General features: G+C 43.2%; 1 protein-coding gene across 2 annotated transcripts in view; it reads right to left on the bottom strand.

The window, feature by feature from the left end:
* The window catches only part of MDGA2 (MAM domain containing glycosylphosphatidylinositol anchor 2), a 1,078,966-nt gene that overhangs the window by 285,587 nt on the left and 767,474 nt on the right, over positions 1–25,905 (bottom strand). For both annotated transcript variants that reach the window (XM_077463546.1, XM_077463547.1), the window contains exon 7: positions 22,682–23,011. In XM_077463546.1, coding sequence (XP_077319672.1) covers positions 22,682–23,011 — 330 coding nt within the window. The remainder of the gene's footprint in view (positions 1–22,681; positions 23,012–25,905) is intronic.

The following is a 25,905-nucleotide window of genomic DNA, read 5'->3' as shown; positions in this document are numbered from 1 at the left end:
CATGTTTGGTCGCCACGATCTCCTCCATCTTGTAGATATATTGCACTCTGTCTAACCAGTCTGTAATGCTCAGTGTTTTGGTTGTTTTCCAATGGATTGGTATCAGTGTTTTAGCGGCCGTGAGTAAGTGTCTGGACAATGATTTTTTGTAGCGGCTTAAATTGGTGGGGACTAGATTGATCAAGCACATGACCGCGTTCAATTCTAGGCGAGTTTCTATTATGTGTTTTATCCAGGATTTGATTGCATCCCAATAGGCTTGTATTAGCGGGCACTCCCACCATAGATTTTTTTTGTACCTCCTATCAGTTTAAGAAAGAACTAAACCCTCCAAACCATCCATTGGATGGCTTGACAGTTTGTTTGAAAGCCAAGATAAGCATAATACTAATTGTAGGGGCTTGTTAGAACAGGTGTTCTCTGAAGAGTAATCCCCGTTCAGACAGGAGGGGAAGGAAACGCTCACAGCTAGCTTTAACCCAGTACATGCAGTTGCAGGGTGCTTGTAGAGCGATCTCATTCCCTCAAATTGGCCATGTTTGGCAGGCACTACTCCCACTAAAAGCAACAAGGGGTATAATTCATAACGCATTGCAGCTGTGGCATATATACACCCCTGCTGCATCTAAAAGGGAAGCAATTGGGGGATTCTAGAAGCATAGCCTGACCACAGATTATCTTCCCTCAACCACTAGTGTGTACGAGTCACTGCTTTAATGCAACCGTTTTGAAAAACGGTTAAAAGAGAAGTTCAAGAATATAAAAAAAAACAAAAAACAACATACTCACCCAGGTGCCACTCTAAGTGAAGTATTAAACACAATTTGTGTTTAATACATATACATGATATTTTTAACTCATGCTTTTAATATTCCCCTGTCCCTTCGCCAAATACATGGTACATAAATTCTGAGCTCCTTCCTGCTATACCGCTATGGTCTCTAGGACCCAGGAGCTCTGGCAGTATAACCTATAAAGCCTTCAACCAAAATGATCCCCATCAGGCCTGAAGAAGGAGCGCATGCTCCACAAACGCGTCGCCTGCTACTGACAAACTCGTCCGACCGGAAGTAAGTCATTCACCGGCATCCTGTGCTTCTGAAAACCAGGAAACACCGGCATCCACCGGCGCAACCCGATCCATGGTTCCCACGTCTTTGCCCCTGAGGGACTCCCTGTTGGACCCCCTGATGGACTTATTGATGGACTCCTCTCCGTATAGCTTACTTTACTGATATGCCTACCAGTCACATACTTTTGTGAGTACAATATATACTATGCTCAAATAAATGAATTATATGAAGGTGTGTAATTAGACAGGTGGATCTCCTCCGAAGTTGATGTAAAGCACCAACTTTTCTCTTATTTGTCACCTAGGTGGATGTAGTATTGGTCCAATGCTAGATCTGTTCCTCACTAGACCTAGAATTTAGAAATCAAAGACCACTGATCACTCAGTGCTCGGTTGTTAGTGAGCAGAGAGCCGATGTCACTGTCTCTCTGCTCTGCCTCTCCGGTGCTCATCTGAGCACCAGGCTGTGGAAGAAGATAGGAGCGGTTGGCTCAGGCTCTCAGTAGTGTGCTGAGAAGCTGAGCTTGCTGCCCCTCAGACATTAAAGTCGTGATCTATCCAGAGCCTGGACCGGCTAAGTGACATCAGCTGACAGTGGACTTTAGCCCTCTGTTGACTGAACCTGGGTCACAGGAGTGCAGAACTGCACTCTTGTGACCCAAATGGCAAGTAGGGCCAAAAGAGCTTCTCTTTTGAGTCAGTGGGTTTAAGTTCTACTTTAAAGAGGAAGTAAAGGCTATTAAAAAAAAAATTGTAACCTGCAAGGCAAAGGCATAATGAGCTAGTATGCATAGCATACTAGCTCATTATGAATAACTTACCTGAAAACGAAGCCCCGAAGCGGTCCTCCGTCTTCATCTTTGCCGCTGCCACGTATCCCGGAGTGACTTCCGGGTCTCACTGCTCCAGCAATGTGATTCGCCAGAGCCGCGATGCGCACGGGAGCCGACACGAGCGGCATATTGCAGTGATCTGCGGCCTTCTCAGTGCACCTGCATGCGTGTAGGTTTAGGAGATATTTCTTGGACCTACAGGTAAGCCTTAATCTGGGCTTACCTGTAGGTCAAAGTGGTTTGTAAGGGTTTACAACCACTTTAAGCTGTTGTCACTGGCAGTAAATGAGGGGAAATCTCTCTAGCAGAGTTCCAGATAACAGTAAAAACATTTTATTCTTTCCCACCAAGTCTGAAAAAAAAAGAAAAGTTATGACTATACTTTACTTTAACCTCAATATGAACATTTCAACACAAACTAAACCTAACTTCTGACTCTGTTAAGTTCTGATTCCCTTTAATATATATATAGTCCATTGTGAGAAGAGCAAAACTATGTGCCCCCTAAATTCACCTGCAGCATAGGATTTCTACAAAGAGTTTGTGGCTGTATCATCAGAACCACAACTGCTGTGTATGGAAAAGAATACATTAAATATACATTTTCTCAGTTGGCTGTATTGGCTTTTGTATTTGATGCTGGGCTGTATCCCGAGCCTACTGATACTTAAATAAAATAACAGCCAAACAGGGCATACAAAGTGGGCATAGCATCTACTTGGTAGGGCATTAAAAATTCATACCTACGTTAAAGCTATTGTTATATCAAACAGCGGGTAAAGAAATACAGAAAAAAGCATAATTTTTATTCTGCAAAGGAAAAGTACATGCACATGTAGCTCTGGTTTATGGCTTATTGAATCATATGGTGCATAAAGCATTGGTAGGCAAGTAACAGAACAACCAATTAGATCTCAGTACATTCTAGATGCTGGTTCCTGATAAGTTCTAATGCGTCACTGTACATCACTCTTTGCTCTGTCCACTACTGGAAAATACAACATAAGCCTCACTTTCACTCAAGGTCAGGATAGGTGCATCATGCTACTTTTAAAAGTAAACCAAATCATGAAACCCGTACAGAATAAGTTTCCCATCACTGGCATGAAAACTGAATTAGAAAAAAATAAAATAAAAAGGGAAAAGCATGCTTGTGTTTTTTTATTTTGTAAAACACCTTCTAGAAACGTAGAAGAAAGATGTCAGAAAAAAGACCAAGTAGTGGTTAATCGAGGCTGCCCATATTTTGTTATTTATATGTTTTAAGGTTTTTTTTTTTTTTTTTTTTACTTTTTGGTCTGAGTATAGATCTAGGTTTGTCAATAATATGTTTTGAAGTTTTTTTTTTTTCCACTTTTAAAGCGGGAGTCCATCGACACTCGAGTGCTGCCGCCGCCATCTTGGGTATGGGAATCAGGAAATGGAGCCTTTCGGCTTCATTTCCCGGTTCCCTACTGCACATGCGCGAGCCGCGCTGCGCAATGAGGACGGTCCCCGCTGCCTCTGGGATCTGTGTGTTTCCCAGCAGGCAGCGGGGCACTTGCGGGAAGGGGCGGGCACTTGCGGAAAGGGGCGTAAGTTACGCCCCTTTCCGCAGAGAGCGATCCCGGAAGTGGGTGCAGTTACCTGGGTTATCCAGGTAACTGCACCCCCCTCCCCCCTGAAAGGTGCCGATTGTGGCACCGGAGGGGGGGGAGGGTTCCGATGAGCGGAAGGTCCACTTTAGGGTGGACCTCCGCTTTAATTCTGAGTTTAGATCTATGTTTGTCCAAAACATGTTTGAATTCACTTACTGTTGACTGACTTTCTAAGTTCTGAACTTCCCCCCCTGCTTGTTTGAGGTCATGTCCCGGCGTGCTTGAGCTTGGCTTTATACTGAAAATGCCGCACTGCCCTTCTGATCCTTATTCACCACTTTATGTATTTAAAAGTTTCAATCACTTTTCCCCTTCCCTTTCTTTCCTCCAGCCTGTACATATTTGGAACATTTTTGTTGGGTAGGGGGAGCGGGTACCTTCTTTTGACAGGTGCCTGCTCCCACTTGTGCTTGGATAGCCTAGGCCACAGCGATCACATGGTACTAGGCCTGTGCACCACGACCTCGTACAACATTCTGTGGTTCTTCTGTGTCCAGTGAACACAGCGGCTCACAGATAGCATGTAGTTGGGAGGACATCATATAAAGACTATTTCTTTCTTTATTTTTTGTACTCAGTGGCCCTGATTTTTTTTAATTTCTTCATTTTACAAAAAATGTCAACTTCAAAAAAAATTCACCATGCCGCTCACTAAATACTTTGGACTGTCTATTTTCCAGAAAGGGGTCATTTGGGGGGTATATGTACTGTCCTGATGGTTTCAGGCCTCAAGAAATTAGATCATCAGCACATCAGGATTGATCAAAATTCAGATATATACAGTACCATAGTTTGTGGACTCTATAACACAAGACTAAATAATATACACTGATTTGAGTGATTATCACCAAAAAGAAACGTAGCAGAATACACGTTGACCTAAATTTATAAACAACGATCATTTATTTGCAAAACAGTCTTTTTTCTTTATTTAGTAAAAAGTAAAAAACCCAGTGATGATTAAATACCACCAAATGAAAGCTCTGGTTGTCTGAACAAAATGATAAAAAATTAGTTTGGAACAGCGTTGCATGTCCGCACAATTTTCTTTTAAAGAGCTGAAAATTGGCCTCAGCAGGAAGCGGGTAAAAGGGCCCGGTATCAAAGTGGTTAAAGAGAACATGTGACCAGGCAATGGGCATTCAAGCATTCACATATTAATGTTCACCAACCTCTGTAACTGTAGGTATTATGGAACAATTGATCCTCAAATTTCACAAGAGACGCACTAAAATCATCTAAGCTTGGCATCTCTAACTAAACCCTGCTTCCCTCTTCTTGAAGCTCTTGCTTTGACTACATTAGAGATCAGAACTCTGGAAGGCAGTAGCCCAGGGTGAAGATGGGTTGCTCACAAAGTCTGTAGCTACAGAGGTCAGTCATGATTCAGTTTAAACTTTATTTACTGCTTGTTAAGATTATGTCACTATTCAAATGCCCGTGGCCTGGCTACCGGTTTTCTTTAAGAAAAATGAAGGCTTTATTTCGAAGCAATGTTTCCTAGATAGCTTTAGCAATCAACTGATTGACCTAGCTGCTCTCTTAGCACAATTCTGGAAGTTTCTTGTAAAGAGATATAGATTGGTTATAATTAACAAATCAAAACATACAATGTTTCTGGGTTGTCACAGTATTGTCCTTTTGTCTCTAGACCAAACTCTGCAACGGGAAACAAAATCAATGCATGCAGTTAGTCTGCTGCCAGATCTAACCGCTGGTTACATTAAAGCTTCTTTAACCCACATCAATATTCAGATGGGAATACATTTACAACAGCCTTGGCTGTCTTTACTTACCATTATCACATGTGGTTTTGGCTTGTTGTGTTTATTTTTAGATGGCATACTATAGCTTTGTCATCAATAATTTTATAAATAAATAAGACATAAGAAAAAATATTTCCAGTTTTTCTGGAAGATCGCTATATATTTGAGATCTTGTCAAATCTGACGGATTGAAATCATAAGGAGTTACTATTTTCAGACTCTAATCTAACCCAAGAGAAATGGAATGTGCGGACAATATCGACTGGCGTCATGTGCAACCAAATTTTCGGATGGAAGGAAATTTGGATCCATTCGTTATCTGAATCCAAATTAACAAATTAAAAAAATGTAATTCATTTTCCCATGGGCCTGAACTACTATCGCATCATGTGACATCATCTGAATGAAATAAATGCATTCATTAATTTCATTATAATTTTTTTTTCGTATTCGCTGACATTCGTTACTATGTCCATTTGGTGATTTGTATACAGTGCCTTGAAAAAGTATACCCTTGAGATTTTCCACATTTTGTCATGTTACAACCAAAAACAAATATATTTTATTGGGATTTTATGTGATAGACCAACACAGTTATTGTGAAGTAGAAGCAAAATGATACATGGTTTTCAAAATATTTTACAAATAAATATGTGAAAAGTGTGGGGTGCATTTGTATTCAGCCCCCTTTACTCCGATATCCCTAACTAAAATTGAGTGGAACCAATTGCCTTCAGAAGTCACCTAACAAATAAACAGAGTCCACCTGTGTGTAATTTAATCTCAGTATAAATACAGCTGTTCTGCAAAGCCCTCAGAGGTTTGTTAGAGAACCTTAGTGAACAAACAGCATCACGAAGGCCAATTACCACACCAGACAGGTCAGGGATAAAGTTGTGGAGAAGTTTAAAGCAGGGTTAGGTTATAAAAAAAAGTATCCCAAGCTTTAAACATCTCACAGAGCACTGCATAATCCATCATCCGAAAATGGAAAGAGTATGGCACAAACCAAGACATGGCCGTCCACCTAAACTGACAGGCCGGGCAAGGAGAGCATTAATCAGAGAAGCAGCCAAGAGGCCCATGGTAACTCTGGAGGAGCTGTAGAGATCCACAGCTCAGGAGGGAGAATCTGTCCACAGGACTACTATTAGTAGTGCACTCCAAAAATCTTCCCTTTATGGAAGAGTGGCTAGAAGAAAGCCATTGTTGAAAGAAAGCCATTGGAAGTCCTGTTTAAAGTTTGCAAAAAGCCATGTGGAGAAGACAGCAAACATGTGGACGAAGGTGCTCTGGTCAGATGACACCAAAATGGAACTTTTTGGCCTAAAAGTAAAACGCTGTGTGTGGCGGAAAACTAACACTGCACATCACCCTGAACACACCATCCCCACTGTGAAACATGGTGGTGGTGGCAGCATCATTCTGTGAGGAAACTTTTCTTCAGCAGAGACAGGGAAGCTGGTCAGAGTTGATGGGAAGATGGATGAAGCCAAATACAGGGCAATCTTAGAAGAAAACCTGTTGGAGTCTACAAAACGACTTGAGACTGGGGCGGAATTTAACCTCCTAGCAGGACAACAGCCCTAAACATACAGCCAGAGCTACAATAGAATGGTTTAGATCAAAGCATTTTCATGTGTTAGAAAGACCTAAATCCAATTGAGAATCTGTGGCAAGACTTGAAAATTGCCATTCACAGACGCTCTCCAGCCAATCTGACAGAGCTTGAGCTAATTTGCAAAGAATGGGCAAAAATTTCACTCTAGATGTGCAAAGCGGAGACATGAAAATGTGGTTCTACAAAGTATTGACTGGGGCCGAATACAAATGTATTCCACACTTTTCACATATTCATTTGTGAAAAATATTGAAAACCATTTATCATTTTCCTTCCACTTCACAATGATGTGCCACTTTGTGTTGGTCTATCACATAAAATCCCAATAAAATACATTTACGTTTTTGGTCGTAACATGACAAAATGTGGAGTATGAATACTTTTTCAAGGAACTGTATATCCGAATCTCTGAAAATGAATCTTTCGGACAAAAAAAATAGTTGAAACAAAACTAAAATGCACTACTACTACTACTACCATTATTTTTGCAGCAAAAGTTTGTAATTGTGAGAGTGAATTTTTATTTTTCAGATTATATTCGTATGGGGCATATTTTTAAAAAGAGATTGGAGCCGGGGGCGTGCTCCTATCAAATCCTATAAAAGCTACAGTATGCTGGGAATTATAACATTTAGCAATGCCATGTGTGGGCTATGGCAAAGACCACTGTGTAGCATAGAAAGAAAAAGTCCTTATAAAACCTCTATACTCCAAGATTCCTTTTGTTTCCAGATTAACTTGCAAGTGAGGTTTAGAAGCCTTTTTTTTTACTTGAGTGATCGTTTCCATCTGCATGAAAAATAGGAGCGGAATACAACATTATTTTCTCTGAGTGTTTCCAATAACCCTGTGCCTCTCTGTCATTCTAAACTATGCATATGATGCTGTCGAAGATCAATCAAACGCCGAGAGCTATTAAATATTCTAGAGCCGGGACAGTCCCTCATCATCTAAAATGATGTCAAACAATTGTCAGGCATCTTCCATCTTTGCTGAGAAGCAAACAGTATTTCAAGGTAGGAAGAGCCAATCAAGACCTCGAGATTCCACAAAGCTTTCAATCTTCGGCCGGCTCAAGACAAGTCGAAATGCATGTAAATGAACAATTGTAGAAACACTTTCCAGTAGAAAGTCTCAATGGGGAATGCTCAGAATGGTGCAGCATGTGAATTTCAGTCGAAAAACATCTCTCTTTTATTTCAAATTGCATCTAGGGCTGAAAAACAGTAATTTTATGCACTTTCTCCTCCACTTTGTCTTGTGTTTGTCTTAAGAGAAAGCCATACTGGTACACCATGTAATTTTTCCTCGATCTGCAGCAAATATAATAGAAAAGGAAAAGACCAAAAACAACCATACACAATGTTTTGTACTGATTTTGTTGATGGTCATGAGGATAAATACTTATTTAACTTTGGTGTGCACTCAAATATTAACATAAGGCTATAAAGTAAAAATAACAGTGTGGCGCTAACTCCCAATAATCAATTATTGGTACATTTCAACAAGTGATATAATGTGTCCCCACACAAGGTAAAACATCTCAAAATTAGTGTTTAAAAACAAAACCATCATAATAGATGTTTTATAGTAACCCAGGTAATCGGTGCTTCAAGTAATTAAAATGTGTAGATAGCAAAAACTCAAAGGGGGATTACAATTGTAAAGATCAATAAGCTGACCCTGTCTGGTACTATTTTCAGATACACAGTATTAGAGACAACGCAGAAAAGGCAAAATAAATACATATCAAAAAGAAATACAATTCATCAATAATGTAAGCTTGAGCAATTCTAATTCTGTAATTAAAGTATTTATTGTAGCTGGGCTCAGATGAGCAAGAGATAGCCATGTGGTTCAGGCAGCCACCAGGCTTGAACCAACAACGAAAAGGGATGAATTCCCTTTTGTGTGCCCTTTTTACACATTCATCCAAACATATTCATAACCACCCCCACTATCCTCCTGTCCAATGAGATATTGCCAAGAGGTAGTCCTTTTAATATCTTGTATTAATGTCCGTCCTGCTATGTTGGCCTCTAGGGGCAGTATTGTCCATGTATCATTTCTGGGTGCCTGTTGATCCTTTGATCTTTGTCACCCACCATCATGAATCATCCTGGCCGCCGTGGCTCTCTTTGTAGATTACTTGCAATGTAGCGTCAGCAACAGACCTTCTGGAGCCAATCGTTCAGATGCAGATTCTGATATGCTACAAAGCTTTGATGTACAACTTGCTACATTCCAGACCTGGTATCAACCAGGGAGAACATCAGACCTTTAAAAACCATGGAACTGCAAGTATCAGCATGTATCAGATATGTAACGGATCTATGCCAGATCCAATTCAAAGTGTGGATAATATCCAAAACATTGTTACCAATAAACGCAGTAACATCGACAGTGAAACTCCAGAAATATGACATTAGACCATGTTGCCTTCCAACAGTAAAACGCACAAAGCAATGGTGCTGGTGCAGATAACAAATATAAATAAAATAACACAATAAAAATAAGATAACCCTGCTGGGTAAATAAACCCAAATATCAAGATGAAAATTGTGCAAACAGGTAAAATACCATGAGTTAAATAAACAACTTAAAATAAAATAATTGCGTACAATAAATCATCTAATAAACGATCAGAAGAGTGGTAAAAAGTCAATTTCAGTGCTTGAAATCACAGCAAAAAGTATCCATGATGGATAAAAAGGTGAAATATAGTCCAGTGATAATAGAGATGCAAGTAAAGTAAACTTCTGGTGTATTGTGATCACGCCCCCATATACCATCAGGTCACCTCAGGTATACACCACACAGGTCTAACAGCACTTAATGGTAAATGTTTCCTCCCAGTGGATCGCTACGACCTCTCCTCTGTTCCAGTCTCATACACAGGTCTTAGCCCTTGTACACACGGTCAGAAATTCTGTTGGAAGCGGTCCGATCGGATTATATTGTTGGAAAATCCGATCGTGTGTGGGACTTTTTCCGTCAGTAATTCCGACTGAAAAAATTTGAGAGCAGGATCTCAAATTTTCCAAAAGCAAAATCCGATCTGACTTTTTCCAATCGTTTGTAGAGAATTCCGATCGGGCAAAGTGCCACGCATGCTCAGATCAAAGTACGAGAGCAAAGCTATTGGCTACTAGGCTGAACATAGTCCTGCCGTAATGTTCCGAACGATCGGATTTTCGGACAACTTTATCCGACCATGTGTATGCAACACCAGTTTCATACAAAATCCATCGGAAAAAAAAATTTCCGACTAATTTTGTGGTCGGAATTTCCGACCGTGTGTACAAGGGCTAACAGTGCTTAGTGGTAAGTAAATCCTGCCAGTGGATTGCTACAACCTCTCATCTCCTCTGGCCAGCAATTGTCATATATGGTAGGAATGATCTTCATAGTGTAGTAGTTCAATATAAAAATATTTATTAAAAGTATGCACTTGCATAAAAACAAACTGTAATTGGCTGCCAGAGCTCATCAGAAAACACACCTTCTGGTTTCTGACCATGACTGTGACATTACCTTGCTTCTCCTGACACGTTGCATCACAGAACACATGCCTTCATGCCCTTCCAGCCCTGAGGAAGTCATAAGTTCTGTGATGTAACTCGTTGGAGCTGCATTCATTTTCTTTTTTAGGCTTTCTTTCTGCCTTCTCCGGCTTCTTTAGTTCAGATCTGTGCAACACTGTAGCTTCCACAGCGATGCATAGTCCTGCTGGTGGGCATGTCCAGTGTTGGGGGCACCTACATCATAATCTGATGTGACATTGCCCCCGGGCTTATGCTCTTCCATAGCAATGCAACACCGCCAATCCCTGTTGCATTGGTATTTATGTGTATGGGGCTTAAAATACAAATAAGATTTCAGGCATCCCCTGCAACAAAAATTGCATTTTTGGAGAGATACTTTTAATAGGAACCCATCTAAAGGGATGAAGACAGACCCAGCAGATTTCCTCATTAGTGCTCTGCAGGTGCACACCTGACAGTTAATTATGAAATCACTCCCATTAGATCCACTAAGTACAGTGGCACAGAGAAACACACACGGATTTCTTCAGAATAACAAAAGGTAGGAATCTGCAGCAAAGGTTGTTATAATCCTTGCAATGTACAGAGATCACCCAGAGGGGAATGTTTTTTTATCGACAAAAGTGAAGTTACGCTTTAACTTCGTTTACACTATAATTCGGGTATTGGGATAGCTACGAATCTCCGACTAGCGAAAAATGTGTCTGAATATTAACTCAGAATGACACAAAGTGCACATGTCTAGTGCTGAATAGCAAAATGTTCCGGGCATAAAAAGGGGGTAAACACCTTCCGGAGGTCCAGTGGTTAAGCTACAAAATGGCTTATATAGAAAGGATATATGATCTTTTTTCACATGAACAAAAGTAAAGTATTCCTTTAAAAGGCCATATCTACACATGGAAAAACACAAGGAGAGAGGCACCACTAGAGCATACAGTTTATGCATTCCCATTTAGGTGATGTTTAACAAACATATCGGTCTCAACAAGGATAAGTCCAGGTGCCGCCCCTGTTGTCTGCTCCCTCAGTCTATGTTGCTCCGGCGCGGTCTGTGTGAGTATCACTCCTTTGTGAATGGAGGCCGGCTGCTGTGGAGGAACTCGAAGATCAGAACGAGGCATACTGCACAAGGCAGGGATGGCAGCAAGGGATCACGTCACCACTAATGACGCATTTCGGGAGCATGTGCACTGTGATATTACAGCAAGCCACGCTCCTTTCTCATTGGTCTTCAAAGGTGGAACTGTATAAGCACTTGCTTGTGTTTTTATGTGTATTTACTGTTCTTTTACTGCTTCCTTGTACATGCTAACCAGTGCTGCCCATAGTCTGATAATTACTGCCCTCTCATGTCCATTCCCTTTATAATGAGCCTATAGGTTTCCTCCTTTGAAATCCATTGAGAAAGGAGCACGGCTTGCCATAATATCGCAGCGCGCATGCTCACGAAACAAGTCCATTAGTGGTGACGTCATCCCTTGCTGCAATCCCTGCCTTGCATTCCATGCCTTGTTCTGATCTTCGAGTTCCTCCACAGCAGTCGGCCTCCATCTGTAATAGAGTGATACTCACACAGACAGCGCCGGAGTGACACAGACTGAGGGAGCAGACAGCTGGAGCGGCACCTAGACTTACCCTTGTTGTGATCGATACGATTGTTAAAATCACCTAAATGTGAGTGCATAAACTGCATCCTCTATTAAAGTGTTAAAAATGTCTACACTTGGAGGCACCTCTCTCCTTGTGTTTTTTCTGCAGTATCTTGGAACCGGGGTTTCTGTTCCCATATGATGATAACCTTCAGTGTTTTGGACATTTATCTATAATATCACCTTTCCACATGGACTAATAGAGACTGTGTATTTTACTAACAGAATGTGTTATTGGGAGGTATATGAGCCTAAGATTTTGCACCTTTAGTTGTATCCATATCTACACATGGATCTTGTGTTCCTTTTTGATACCCTCTTGAGGTAAAGCAGCTTTTATTTTACAGAGCTTCATTTTTAAATTTGAAATCAGCCAAAACTAACTGTGTGTCATATATTGCAGATTTCGCTAAATGGGGACCAACTGGCAATGACCACCTGTCCAAACTACCTATTCAACGCCATTCACTTTGAAAAACATCTATGTATGAGGATCATCATAATCAATGCGTCTGTAAGCCTGCTTCTGGCTGGTCTTTAAAACAGCAATGTGCGGCAATCTGTAATAAAGTAGGAACACATTTCTTGGATATCAAGGGAAGCGGCATAATGGTTTATTGCTTAAGGCAGAGTAAGTCGATGGATGATATATTGATTTATAGCTTATACAACCTGTTCTATTCGCCTTCCAGCAACTAACGTCGAACAAAACTAACACCGTGTAGTGGGTGTTAATAGTAAAAAGCCAGAATGCAGAAAGCACTTTGTAAAGGAGCGAAGCAATCGGTGCCTCTGATGCGATGTGTGTCTTTAATTTGATGCTACTGATTGAACTCTGTTTCACAGTAACAGAGAAAGCTGTATAAATACCCCTGCAGCAATTCCATCTTTAATGAAAATCCAGATATGATTTACAAGAAGCAGTTTTCGTGTTAGCCAAAATAATGCTGAAGTAATAGCTTCCACATCCAGAGGAATGGAAAATAAATAATACACAAGACTTTTATCTTCTGAGTCTTGGTGGATGCGCTTTAAAAGGACCTCAAACACAAGTTAAAAATGGAAAGCTTGCAAAGGCAGAGAAAAGTTTCACAAATCATAAACTGAGAGCATATTGAAAGTGAAAACTGGATCTGTGAGTCCTATTAGCAAATGTATAAGCACACAATAATTGAGTACGGTGAGGCTGCATTCTTATCAAGCAGGTTAAAGATTGCATCTTATGCAGTTGGCATTAGCAAAGTAAAAGAGCTGAATAGCACAATGTTGGAATTTTTACATTAATAAGAGAAATCAGCAAACAAAAGCCAGTCGGTGGTCCGATCGGCAGGTGCCTGAAATAGTGTTTCTAAGAATTGGAAGGAGTCATCTGCTTTATTGAAACAACAGAATTCTTTATTTCATATTTTGGTGAAATAAACAAATCTGATGTTTCAAGAAAGTAGGCGATTCCTGACAATTCTCTACCGATCGGACCACAGAAGGACTTTTTTGCATGGATTCTTATTATTGATTCCTACAGCCACCTGAGAACCCTACAGAGAACCCAGCATGGGAATCCCAGAGGCATTGAGAGCGAACACTTTGGCCTTGCGCGGAAAAACAGGTTTTCTACACCATAGCACTTGGATGGCTGCATTTTCCCCACCCCTTTGGACAACAACAGCTTCAACAGATGTAACTATACCTTTAACTTTTCTCCTCCTGCTGTGGAACAACTCTGTGGTCTTTACCCCTTTTGAAACAATTCACTCTGTTTTTCAATGAATCTGCTACACTATAAGGGCTCTCCTGCCTCCCTCTGTTTTCTTTTTGGTAGCCACTCCAAGTTATATTATATTTATTTATTACAGGTACTTACTGTATGTATTGTGCATTGTACAGCGCTTTACATACATTGTACATTCACATCAGTCCCTGCCCTCAAGGAGCTTACAATCTAAGGTCCCTAATTCACATTCATACATACACATACTATAGCCAATTAACCTACCAGCATTACTTTGGAGTGTGGGAGGAAACTGGAGTACCCGGAGGAGGCCCACACAGGCACAGGGAGAACATGCAATAGAATAGTGCATTATTCAACATAAATTTATTGAAGAAAAAAAAAAATAACTACAAGTGTAGGTTTAGTATACTCGCTCATCAAGCCACTGTAAATGGCTACAACCTCCCAACTTTGCCAAAGCCTCTAGTACAAGGAGGCCCTCACCAGATGTCGCACATCAATCCTTCAGAGTACATTATACAATGCTAAGACTCCATATGGAGTAAGCCTAAGCTGCTTATTTTAGAATGTTGAATCTAAGAGTATGTGTATACAACACTTGCTCTATTCAAAAACATGGCTCTGGGGGCGTGGCCTGGCCGGCGATGGAGTGAGACGCATGTGAGCTGAGCTCCGTTCCTACCGTTATCCTCCGCATCTATCCTGAGTGCCCACCGGCTAATACACCGTATACTACCGTACTCGCGGGTGCCTGAAGTGTTTGCGGACATGTCTCCACCAAAAAGAAGCACCACAGCTGCTGCAGCGCTCGATAAATACCGGAGGCAGGAGCGGGACCACGAGGACCAACATGGCGGCCTGGCCTCTACACAAGCGGAACCTGCTGCACCGGACACAGCGAAAGTTCTTGAGGAGATCTTTTCTTGTCAATCTGCCCTTACTTGCAAGATCGAAGAGGTCAAGGTAGACATCTCCCTGATCCGCCAGGACCTGTCCAAGTTAAGGGACAGGGTGAAGGAGACGGAGACCAGGATCGGCCAGGCCGAAGATGTCCTATTTCTGATGCAGCACACTCAAGAGGATATACAGAGGAGGCTGCAACAGCTGGCCCAAAAGCAGGACGACTTGGAAAAAAGAGCCCGAAGGTCCAACATGCGGTTTATTGGCCTCCCAGAGGGCTCAGAAGGCGCAGACCCGGCTACATTTTTGGAAAATCTCCCGATTAAATCATATGGCAGGGAGGCCTTCTCTGCTTCCTTTCGTAGTGGAACGGGCCCACAGGATGCCAGCACGCCCACCGCCTGAAGGAGCACCGCCGCATACATTTATTGCCAAGATTTTAAATTACCGGGATAGAGATATTATCCTGCGCCTCACCCGTGAAAGAGGGAATATCCCCTTTCAGAATGGCCACGTATCAGTTTTTCCGGACTTTTCTGCGGAGGTCCAGAAGCAATGCTCCCGATTTGTGGAAATGAAGAGGCGCCTCAGAGCACATCACATAATGTATGCAATGCTGTTCCCGGCTAGACTCCGCGTTGCAGGAGAGGATTGCGCCCATTTTTTGGAGGACCCGGCGGTGGCGGTGGCCTGGCTGGACCAGAGGGAAGCGGCACGGAATCAGCCGCTATGAGACTGAATATACCGCGGGTCCCGTGAGTAAGCTGCATGGGACAAGTTCTGTTTGAGCCTTTCTGCCCCTGCTTTAAGAGATCCGTGGGCCAGGACCTGCTACTACTGCTCAGACTATTATATGCCTCGGTGCACGAGAATCTCCCCCCCCCTTTTTTGGGGGGGGGAGGGGGGTTTAGTCTCCCCCCGCTGTCCCCCTTCATGTGTTTTTTTTTTCTTTTTGTTGCTTACTTTATTTTCGGCTCCTTACTTTGGTAACTGTTACTATGCATGAGAAGGTCACGTTGAGCGGCTCCTCCATGAACCAAGGAACTATATTGGGATCCGGGTTTAAGTATGCTCCTACTATGGCCCCTTAGCCTCCCCCCCATCTCCACTTTCCCCCTCCCTTTTCCCCCTCCTTTCCCACCCCCCCTGCTCCCTTCCCCCCCGCCCCTGATTTCCCTAATGTTTCTATCCTTGTCACCTCTCCTCCCCCCCTCTTTCTTTACCCACTCCCCCCCCTCCCCCTCTTGTCTTGCCCCCCTTCCTCTCCACTTCCTCTCATTCTCTCCTGCTCTGATTTCCCCCCTCCTTTTTCCCTCTGGCCGTGGGGAGCGCATCATTTCTAGGGCACTAGGTGCTCGGTACGCCTATGTGCTTAGCCTGGAGACGGGGCTATATAAGTGACAGAATTTTCCTGAGGCTCACTGTGTCCTGGCTGCTATATCCAGACTGGCAGCGCATGCTATGTGTCAATGCGACAGTGTGTAGGAGTGGGCACTTCATAACTATGGTGCTGAGCGTCAAGTTCACCTACATGTACTTTTTTTGGTTAAAGCACCGGATTACAGTGTGCATGCTTTAAACTTCATCGCTGGGGACACACACAGCGAATGTTCGCCCCCACGGCTAGCTGTGGACTTAGCCATGCTATGGTTTGTTTAGGGATGTATCCTCCAGCAAGGTTAGGGCGGCTGGGAGGGGGGAGTTGGGATGTTTAATATCTAGTTATGGTTTTATGTTTATATTATGGTCTTAATTTTGCACTATGGCACAGGAAATGCTCAAATGCTGTTCAGATTACGATTGCCTTATTGTATAGTATGCAACCTATACTGGTCTGGGAGAGACACTTCTCTGGGGACTGTCCGCTTTCCTCCCTTGAATACACCTGAGGAGTTTTCCCCATGGGTGCATTGAAATTATTATCTTGGAATGTCCGGGGGCTCCGTGACAAATTAAAACGCACTGCGGTATTTAGCTGCCTCAAATCTTATAGGGCGGATATTGTAGTTTTGGTGGAAACGCATGTCACGGGACAACTGCAGTTGGCACTGAAGCGCCCCTGGATTGGCTGGGCATACCATGCCACATATACACCATACTCCCGAGGGGTCTCCATTCTAGTTGCTAAAACGACTCAATTTGACCTGATATCAATGCAGACGGATCCCCAGGGTAGATACTTATTTTTACATTGTGTTCTATATGGGGAACAATATCTTGCTTTGGCTTATTATGTACCCCCGCCTTATAACTCTAAGATTATTACTGAAGGGCTCTCATATATGGCCCAGCACCCCACAAACCCAGCAATATGGCTTGGGGACTTTAACATGGTTCTAGACCAGGAAGCAGACAGGATGCGCCTAGACCGGGGTGGACAGTTTTATGGAGAGACTAGACTGGGCCGCACATTTAGAGAGTTTTCTCTCGTTGACCCATGGCGACATAGGTATCCAGAGAAACATACCTAGTCTTGCTTCTCGGCGACCCACTCCTCTATGTCCCGCATAGATTATTTTATGATTTCAAAGGGACTGCTGCTCAGATTATTAGACGCAGGATACTGTGCCCGATCGCTCTCAGATCACGCCCCCCTGTTGGGCTACATTTGAGCTGGCACGGCTGGCGGGTCCGAGGCTCCCCTTTTGGCTGTCAGCACTGAGCGAATGCAAGGACATAGAGAGGGAATGGCAGTTCTTTCTTAGCATCAACTGTAACATGGCCCGGATGGATCATGTTTGGGAGGCCTTCAAGCTACATGTACGCTCCACTCTCTCGCGGCGCATCAACAGATTAAAGAAGTCTTCTAAGACTCTGATGGTGCAGGCTGCGGAGGGACTGGAGTCAGGGACCACTGACTTTAGCACTGACCCAACTTCGACCAAGGCCCAGATACTTAGGCATCACACACGCGTAGTTGACCATCTCCAGTACGAACAAGCCAAACAGAAGCTTTTTTTCACCAGGCAGCGGGTGTTCGAGCAGGGGGAACGCGCGGGGAAGCTCCTGGCCTATCTGGCGCATCAGGACTCCAGGCCTCCGGTAATGGTCTCTTTGACTGACCGTCGGGGAGTGGAGGTGACTGATCCGCCGGCGGTGGCTGAGATGTTTCGGGAGTTTTACGTGGCGTTATATGCCTCTCAGGTGAACACACCAAGGACGGAGACCGAGGCTTACCTGGGGGGGGATTCCCCTTCCCCAGCTGTCAATAGAACAGGTCAGGGAACTTGACCCTCTTGAATATGGATGAGGTTGCCTTGGCGATAGCCTCTCTGGCCTCAGCTAAGGCCCCTGGACAGGACGGTATTCCTTTAGACTTCTACGCCCAATACTCTAACATATTCATACCGGAACTATTGAGTTTATATAATTATATATTTGAATCAGAGGCCCTTCCCGAAACTCTACGACAAGCCACCATTATAGTGTTGCCCAAGCCGGGAAAAAGACCTCCACTTCCCTGAGTCTTATCGCCCCACTTCCCTACTCCAGGCTGATATTAAAATTCTAGCTAAAATTTTGGCCACCAGACTTAACAAAATAATCTTGTCACTTATCCACCCCGATCAAACGGGGTTTATGCCAGGGAAAAATACAGCCATGAATATCTGTCGCTTATATATGAACATTCAGGCAGGGCACGACTCGGTGGGTTCGAGAGCAGTGGTGTCCTTGGATGTAGCCAAGGCCTTCGACTCCATCGAGTGGGATTACCTTTGGGAATGTCTGGGGCGATTCAGTTTTGGCCCCAATTTTGTGAAATGTATTGCATTACTCTACTATCAGCCGATGGCTAGGGTCGCGGTTAACGGCTGGGTGTTGGACCCCTTCCTCCTTGGGCGGGGAACCCGCCAGGGATGCCCGCTTTCCCCTCTTTTGTACGCCCTTTCGGCGGTACCCCTGGCGGCCAGGCTCCGGCAACACCCAGGAGTGGTCGGCCTTCGCAGTGGCTCCCTAGTGGAATCAGTGAGTATGTATGCAGACGATACTCTTTTGTATTTGGAGGATGTAGGGCTGTCGCTGCAAACTGCCCTGGAGGTGATAGAGGAGTTTGGCAACCACTTGGGCTTACGAATAAACTGGTCCAAATCGCAGGTTTTGCCCCTGGACGTGTCTGTGCCTGACCGTTGCACGACCTCCCTCCCACTATCCAGGGTGTCCGAGATCCAGTATTTGGGGATACGGATTACTAGGGAACCTCGGGACAACATCCTACATAATATCGAACCCCTGTTTTTATTCTTAAAAGCTCGTACCCAGGCCTGGTCCAGTCTCCCCCTTGGGGTTATGGGCAGGGTTAATCTGTCTAAAATGATTTTGTTGCCCAAGATTCTCTATGCGCTTTGGCACTCCCCGGTTATGATCCCACTCCGGATTTTTAAATTGCTAGACAATATTCTTAATACATTTATTTGGGGCTCATCTAGACATAAGCTGGCTTGGAATACCCTTAAGAGTCTGTCCTGTTCAGGGGGGGCAGCCCTCCCGGACTTTCGTACTTATTATATGGCGGCACAACTTTCGCATTTTTATCACCTGCACAGATCGGATGGGGAGAGATATCAGACGCTGGTGGGTAGAGGGGAGGGTCTCCACACTCATACTCCCATTCAGATGCTTTTTCGGGGGGGGGGGGGAGGGCGGGAGACACCCACACTCAACTTTTGTCCTACCACAGAAAGATTTGGAGGATGGCGCTGGGAGTTGTCTGCGCAGACTTCCACCACTCACATACCCCCCTGTGGTGCAACCCCCAGCTGCAGGAGCTACTGGCTATCCCTGAGGTTGAACTGTGGGCCTCTAGGGGCATTATATATCTACGCCAAGTTATATCTCCACTTGGAATACGTGCTTTTTCTTTGTTGCAGGCGGGTTTTGGCCTGCCCCAATATATGCAATTCCGATACTTGCAGCTACAACACGCACTTAGATCCCAGTTTGCTGAAGGCTTCCCAAACGTCCAATCATTGTCCATGACTGATTTAATATTGGGTGACAACCCGGCTCAATTGATCTCAAATATGTATAAGATATTAAGGTCTCGGGCGGTGATACAGATTTCTGAGAGAGCCAAGGTCAGATGGGAGGAGGATTTGGGTCCGTTGGCGGGGTCGGATTGGGACGAGATGTTGGAGAATATTAAGCAAGTATCACTGAAATTGCCTGATCGTCTCACGCAATTGTACATAATCCATAAATCATATCTTACCCCTGCCAGGTTGGCAAAATTCCGACCCGGTTACAGTCCGGGGTGTACTATGTGCCCCAGCCCCACTGGAACATTTTATCACTTAATATGGGCATGCCCTGAGATCCAATCATATTGGGCACAAATAATCAACTTCTTACACGATAATACTGGACCCAAAAGTGTGTGTGCTGGGTATGTTTCCGGACATTAATCTTGATGCATACCTGGCAACGTTTCTACACTCAACGCTATTTATTGCGAGGAAACTGATAGCGAAATATTGGATGCGCCCGGCTCCTCCTCTAGTCAGAGAATGGATCATAGAAATCAACAGTAAACTGCCCTACATAAAATTAATATATAGGCACTGCGGCTGCCCTGCCAAATATAATAAGGTGTGGGATAGGTGGCTGGATGCCTTGGAAACATGTATAGATTAGACTGGTTATGTTATGGGGTTATGATTATGTGCCTAGGGATGTATGGTGGTAGGCTTCTGTCAGGGGAGGTGAGCTGTTGATATTGTTCTGCTATTCCGCTCCTCACAGTGTATGTTCTTCCTGTACTAGGGGTAAACCCCTGACGGTGTTTATCTCCTGAGCCATGTGTCTGTATATACAGTTTTTGGATTTTTCAAATGATCAATAAACTTGTGCCTGTTTAAAAAAAAAACAAAAAACATGGCTCTATACAAAAGGAAGAACCCCTCCCCCTTTTCAAATATGGGAGGGATCTTTGGCTTTCAGGTTGTGGGAGGGTCAGCAATTAGATTGAAAGTATTTGAAGGCTGTATGATCAGTTGTTGTCAGTAGTTATATTATTTATTTCGACCTGACAAATGAAGCCACGCCTCCGAAACATGTAGTCTTGGCAACCATTTTTGTTGGCTAAAGAGGAGACATCTCACTCACCCTTGTCTTTCCTCTCCGGCCACGAGTGACATCACGAAGCGCCGGCTGGACTGTGTGCGTGCCCTATAGCAGACACAGCTTGATGGGATGAGGAAGCAGAGTCTGCAGTGACTTCTCATACCATCACCACTCGTTCTTGGGAGCCATCCCAGTTATACAGGCCAGGATGGGAGACATACATCCTGCTGTACATGCAATCTAAGTCCTATGTTTGTGCGTGCAATCCTCTATTGTTTGATTTTGCATTTGTATCATTAAAATTGAATTACACTAGGGCAGCCGTGCGCTCTCTTTTCCTTGTATATTTCAGAATGAGTCCGCCACCCAATGGAACTTTGACAAAGCTGCAGCACCTAGAGCAAGAGAACATTTTTTCTATATAGACTGTGAACATTTGACAGAGGGTTGTGGGGCCAGCGCTGACTTTGTTTTTTTGTGTTCAGGCAGAAGTACTAACCACTTAACTACTGTGCTGCCTGTTATACCATAGTCCCCTAGCACTTCAAGATTCTTTGGGCCACATGTGACTAGTGACTGCCACACATCTGACCCTAATTTTGACATTAGTTGTTTCTCCAGTCCAGTAAAAGGAAGAATAGCAGTGTTGCCAACAAAGTTTACTAATGAGTGAGGAGGTCAAACAAGCATTTGTTTGGGCCACACATATTTGTAAAACATATAATGTGGCCCTTTGGAGACCCCTGGTTGATGTGAAAATCCATTTTGCAGCTTTTTTTTTTTTTTTTTTTTTACAGAGGAAGCATTACCGGCATAGACTCTTCTGCGGAAGGATAACACCACTACAAAAGCTACTCAATGGAGCGGATTTGCTAAATGAGTAGAGGCTGTTAAGCATAAAAAAGGTTAGTAAATAAGGTGAAGCTGTGTTCACTTTGAATAGCAAGATGTGTTAGGGAAATAAAAAAAATAAAACATTTTTATCTAGTATGATTGGATATTTAGTGAACACAACTTCACCTCATTCACTAATGATAACTCTGCTAGTAGTCTCTCTTTCTTCAGTACATCAGCCTCTGTTTTGCATTGCTAGTTAGCGCAACAAAATCAGTGAAGCTCTTCTATTCACTATTTAAATAGATCTCTATCGAAAATGCAATACTTACAAACAGAAGGATGGTAAGCTCTTGGGAAAACTTTAGTTGGTCTACATATAACTGAAAATGTACTGAGAAATCAACAACTGCTACAACCAAGCTACAAGGAAGTGTGAGGCTATGATTTACTTATTTACGATAACACCTGTAATGGTTTAGTAATCGAATGCCAAGAGGATATGGGGAAAATTGTGTTTGGTTTTCACGATGATGTAAATTTCAGTGCGTTTTGGAAGTACAGATTTTAAGGCCCATTTTTGGTTTCATAAGGACTATATACTCTTTGCCCATTCCAGAACTATAATGACAAGCCGTAAAGTAATGGCTAATAGGTTCAACCTCTTAAAACCTCACCAAACCATTCCAGTTTTCTCTGTACATGAAACATTATGCAATAGGGTACAGCTTACCAGGGGACAGGGCTAGGTTGTGACATGCAGGAATGGCTCAGGACATAATATTTACCTTCCAAATTACCTTAAAGCCATCTGCTCAACTCATCCTTCAGCAATACATCCTATTGTCATTGCAGTTTTTGCTTCAGCTATAACTGTGTAATTGTAAAGGACTGAAAATCCTCGGCATGCTGCTCTGTTACCCAAAATAGTTTTCATATTCGTGGACCTGTATCCATTTACTGATCCATGAAGAAGCATATATCCTGAATCATTTTCTAAACAAGGTTAAAAGCAGTGAAAATTCCTACCTGTACTGCTTGATATGTTGACATCATTGCTGATGTCTGGAACTCCTCCTCCCTTGAGTGATGCTACACATGTGTAAGTCCCAAAGTCTGTAAACTTTAAGTCAATGATATCCAGATTAGTGGTACCCGGAGAGACATCAGGGTCTGTCTGAGTGATGACCATCCTTTCAGAGCTTCTCAACGGCCGCCCATTTTTAAACCAACTGAATGTCAGCTCTTCAGATGGGACCGCTTCCACTTGGCAGGATATTTTCACCTCTCGACCTATCTGGATGTTGTCATCTTTGTGGTAAGGGTCTGGGGTTATCCAGTAACGGCCTTTTTTCAAAGCTAAAATGAGAAAAGTAGGAAAAAAAGTCAGCATTAATATGTTAAAGAACTATAGTCATGTGAAAGTACATGGTACAGAGTCTACCTTACATGCAATTTGACAATAATCGGTGTCAAGTCATGCAGTCAACATATGTAGCACAACATACAAAATTAATTCAAATATTTTATGATAAACTATAAAAAGTTGACAAGATAAAGCTGGTCATAAGCCTTTAAAGAGGGTGAGACTTGAACGCTCAAAGAAAGACCCCATAAACAAGTTTATGTAGATGAAGAGGGAAAAGGGAAGCGCATGGATGAAGACAGTCTGCTATTGGTTCCAGCTTATCTGGCAGAGCAGTGCTGTCTCATTACCTTTTGACAGCAGCTGGCAGGCTAGCTCTACAGCAGGGGTGCTCAACATGCAGCCTGCGGAGCCCTATGTTGAGGCCCGCGACCTCAAACCCGGGAAGAACACGACCATGCTTTGGGACGGTGGGTGGGAAAGCTCAGATCATGATCAATAGGCACTTTTGCAATGGCCATATTAGCACTTATAGAAAGAGTTATTAAGCTGCATTCACACTGCTCCACGGGATTTCCTGTGGGTTAGCTGCCCTGAGCCATAGACTTCTATTATATCCTGTAGGTTTGGTGCACTTTCTGAAAATGCATACATATACATTTTTTTTAACCTCTGATTTTTGCCAGTTGTTTTATAAATGGTTTAGAATGGTTTTGCTTTTGGATTGCCATTGTCATGATTAAATAATTGAACACACGCTTTAAACATTTTAGTTCATCATGTCTGAACCTGCGTCATTGCACATTGATCTTTTCCATGCATAGGAGCTACAGTACCTCTTGACAAAGAATCCAATTAACCCTTTTAGTGTATTGATTATGGACTGAGCCTCTTTTTTAGATGTGTTGTTTACAAAACATTTTTTTTTTGCTGCAAAATTACTTAGAACCCCCAAACATTCTAAAAAATTTTTCGAACACCCTAGATAATAAAATGGCGGTCGTTGCAATACTGTCTGTCATGTCGTATGTGCGCAGTGGTCTTACAAGTGCACTTTTTTTGGGAAAAAATACACTTTTTTGAATTAACCACTTCAATACCGGGCACTTAAATACCTTCCTGCCCAGACCAATTTTGAGCTTTCAGCGATGTCGCACTTTGAATGACAATTGTGCGGTCATGCTACACTGTACCCAAATGAAATGTTTATAATTTTTTTCCCACAAATAGAGCTTTCTTTTGGTGGTATTCGATCACCTCTACGGTTTTTATTTTTTGCTAAACAAATAAAAAAATACCGAAAACTTCGAAAAAAAAATATGTTTTTTTTGTTTCAGTTTCAAAACTTTGTAAATAAGTACGTTTTCTCCTTCACTGATGGGCACTGATGGGGCTACACTGATGGGCACTGATAAGGTGGCACTGATGGGCACCGATGAGGTGGTGCCAATGAAGTGGCACTGATGAGGTGGCATTGATGGATACTGATATGTGGCACTGATGGGTGGCACTGATGGGTGACACGGATGGGTGACACGGATGGGCACTGATAGGTGGCACAAATAGCTGGCACGGATTGGCATGGATGGGCGGCATGGATGGGTATGCATAGGCGGTACAGATGGGCATGGATAGGTGGCACAGATGGGCATGGATGGGCACTGATAGGTGGCATGGATGGGCACTGATAGGCGGCACAGATGGGCATTGATAGGTGGCATTGTATTATATTATACTGTACTAATGGATGCCAATCAATGCCAAACAATAATGCATGCCATTCAGTGATGCCCATTGTGGGCACTGACTGGCATCCATTATGGGCACTGATTGGCATCTATTGTGGGCACTGACTGGCATCCCTGGTGGTCTAGGGTGGCATACCTTGTGCTGGGCATCCCTGGTGGTCTGGTGGCGTCCCTGGTGGTCCAGTGTGGGCATCCTCGGGGGGGGGGGGGCTGCGCTGATAATCGATCAGCACAGACCCCCCCTGTCAAAGGAGCAGCCGATCGGCTCCCCTCTACTCGCGTCTGACAGACGCGAGTGAGGAAAAGCTGACACCCTGCAACAACGATCGCCGTGATGCGTGCCCCCAGGGGCGCGCATAGGCTCAAAATCCTGATCACGTCATATGACGTCCGGTCAGGATTCTGAAACCACTATGTCGCTGTGTATCTGTTATAGGGTGGGCTGCAAGTGGTTAAAGACAACACTAAAGTTAGCCCATTTTTTTTTATATTGTGAAAGATAATGTTACGCTGAGTAAATTGATACCCAACATGTCACACTTCAAAATTGTGCCCGCTCGTGGAATGGCGACAAACCTTTAACCTTAAAAATCTCCATAGGCGACATTTAAAAAAATCTACAGGTTGCATGTTTTGCGTTACAGAGGAGGTCTAGGCCTAGAATTATTGCTCTACCGATCACAGTGACACCTCACATGTGTGGTTTTCATATGGGGGCGCTACTCAAGTATGTGTTCGCTTCTGCACCTGAGCTTGGTGGGACGGTGCACGTTTAACCACTTAAGCCCCGAAGCAATTGTCAGCCTAAGGACCAGAGGTCTTTTTACAATTTCGCACTGCACTGCTTTAACTGGTAATTACGTGGTCATGCAATGTTGTACCCAAACGAAATTTGCGTCCTTTTCTTACCACAAATAGAGCTTTCTTTTGATGGTATTTGATTGCCTCTGTGATTTTTATTTTTTACAATATAAAAGGAAAAAGACTGAATTAAAAAAAAAAAAAAAGATATTTTCTATTTTTGTTATAAGAAAAATCGAATAAACTAAATTTTAGTCATACATTTAGGCCAAAATGTATTCAGCCACATGTCTTTAGTAAAAGAAATGTCAATAAGCGTATATTTATTGCTTTGCGCA

This window comes from Lithobates pipiens, unplaced genomic scaffold, assembly GCF_037356315.1.
Source record: "Lithobates pipiens isolate NorthernLeopardFrog02 unplaced genomic scaffold, aLitPip1_a1.2 Scaffold_30, whole genome shotgun sequence".
NCBI classification, from domain to species: domain Eukaryota; kingdom Metazoa; phylum Chordata; class Amphibia; order Anura; family Ranidae; genus Lithobates; species Lithobates pipiens.
Note: the sequence above shows the minus strand (reverse complement) of the source record. Positions and strands in the feature narration are given on the sequence as shown.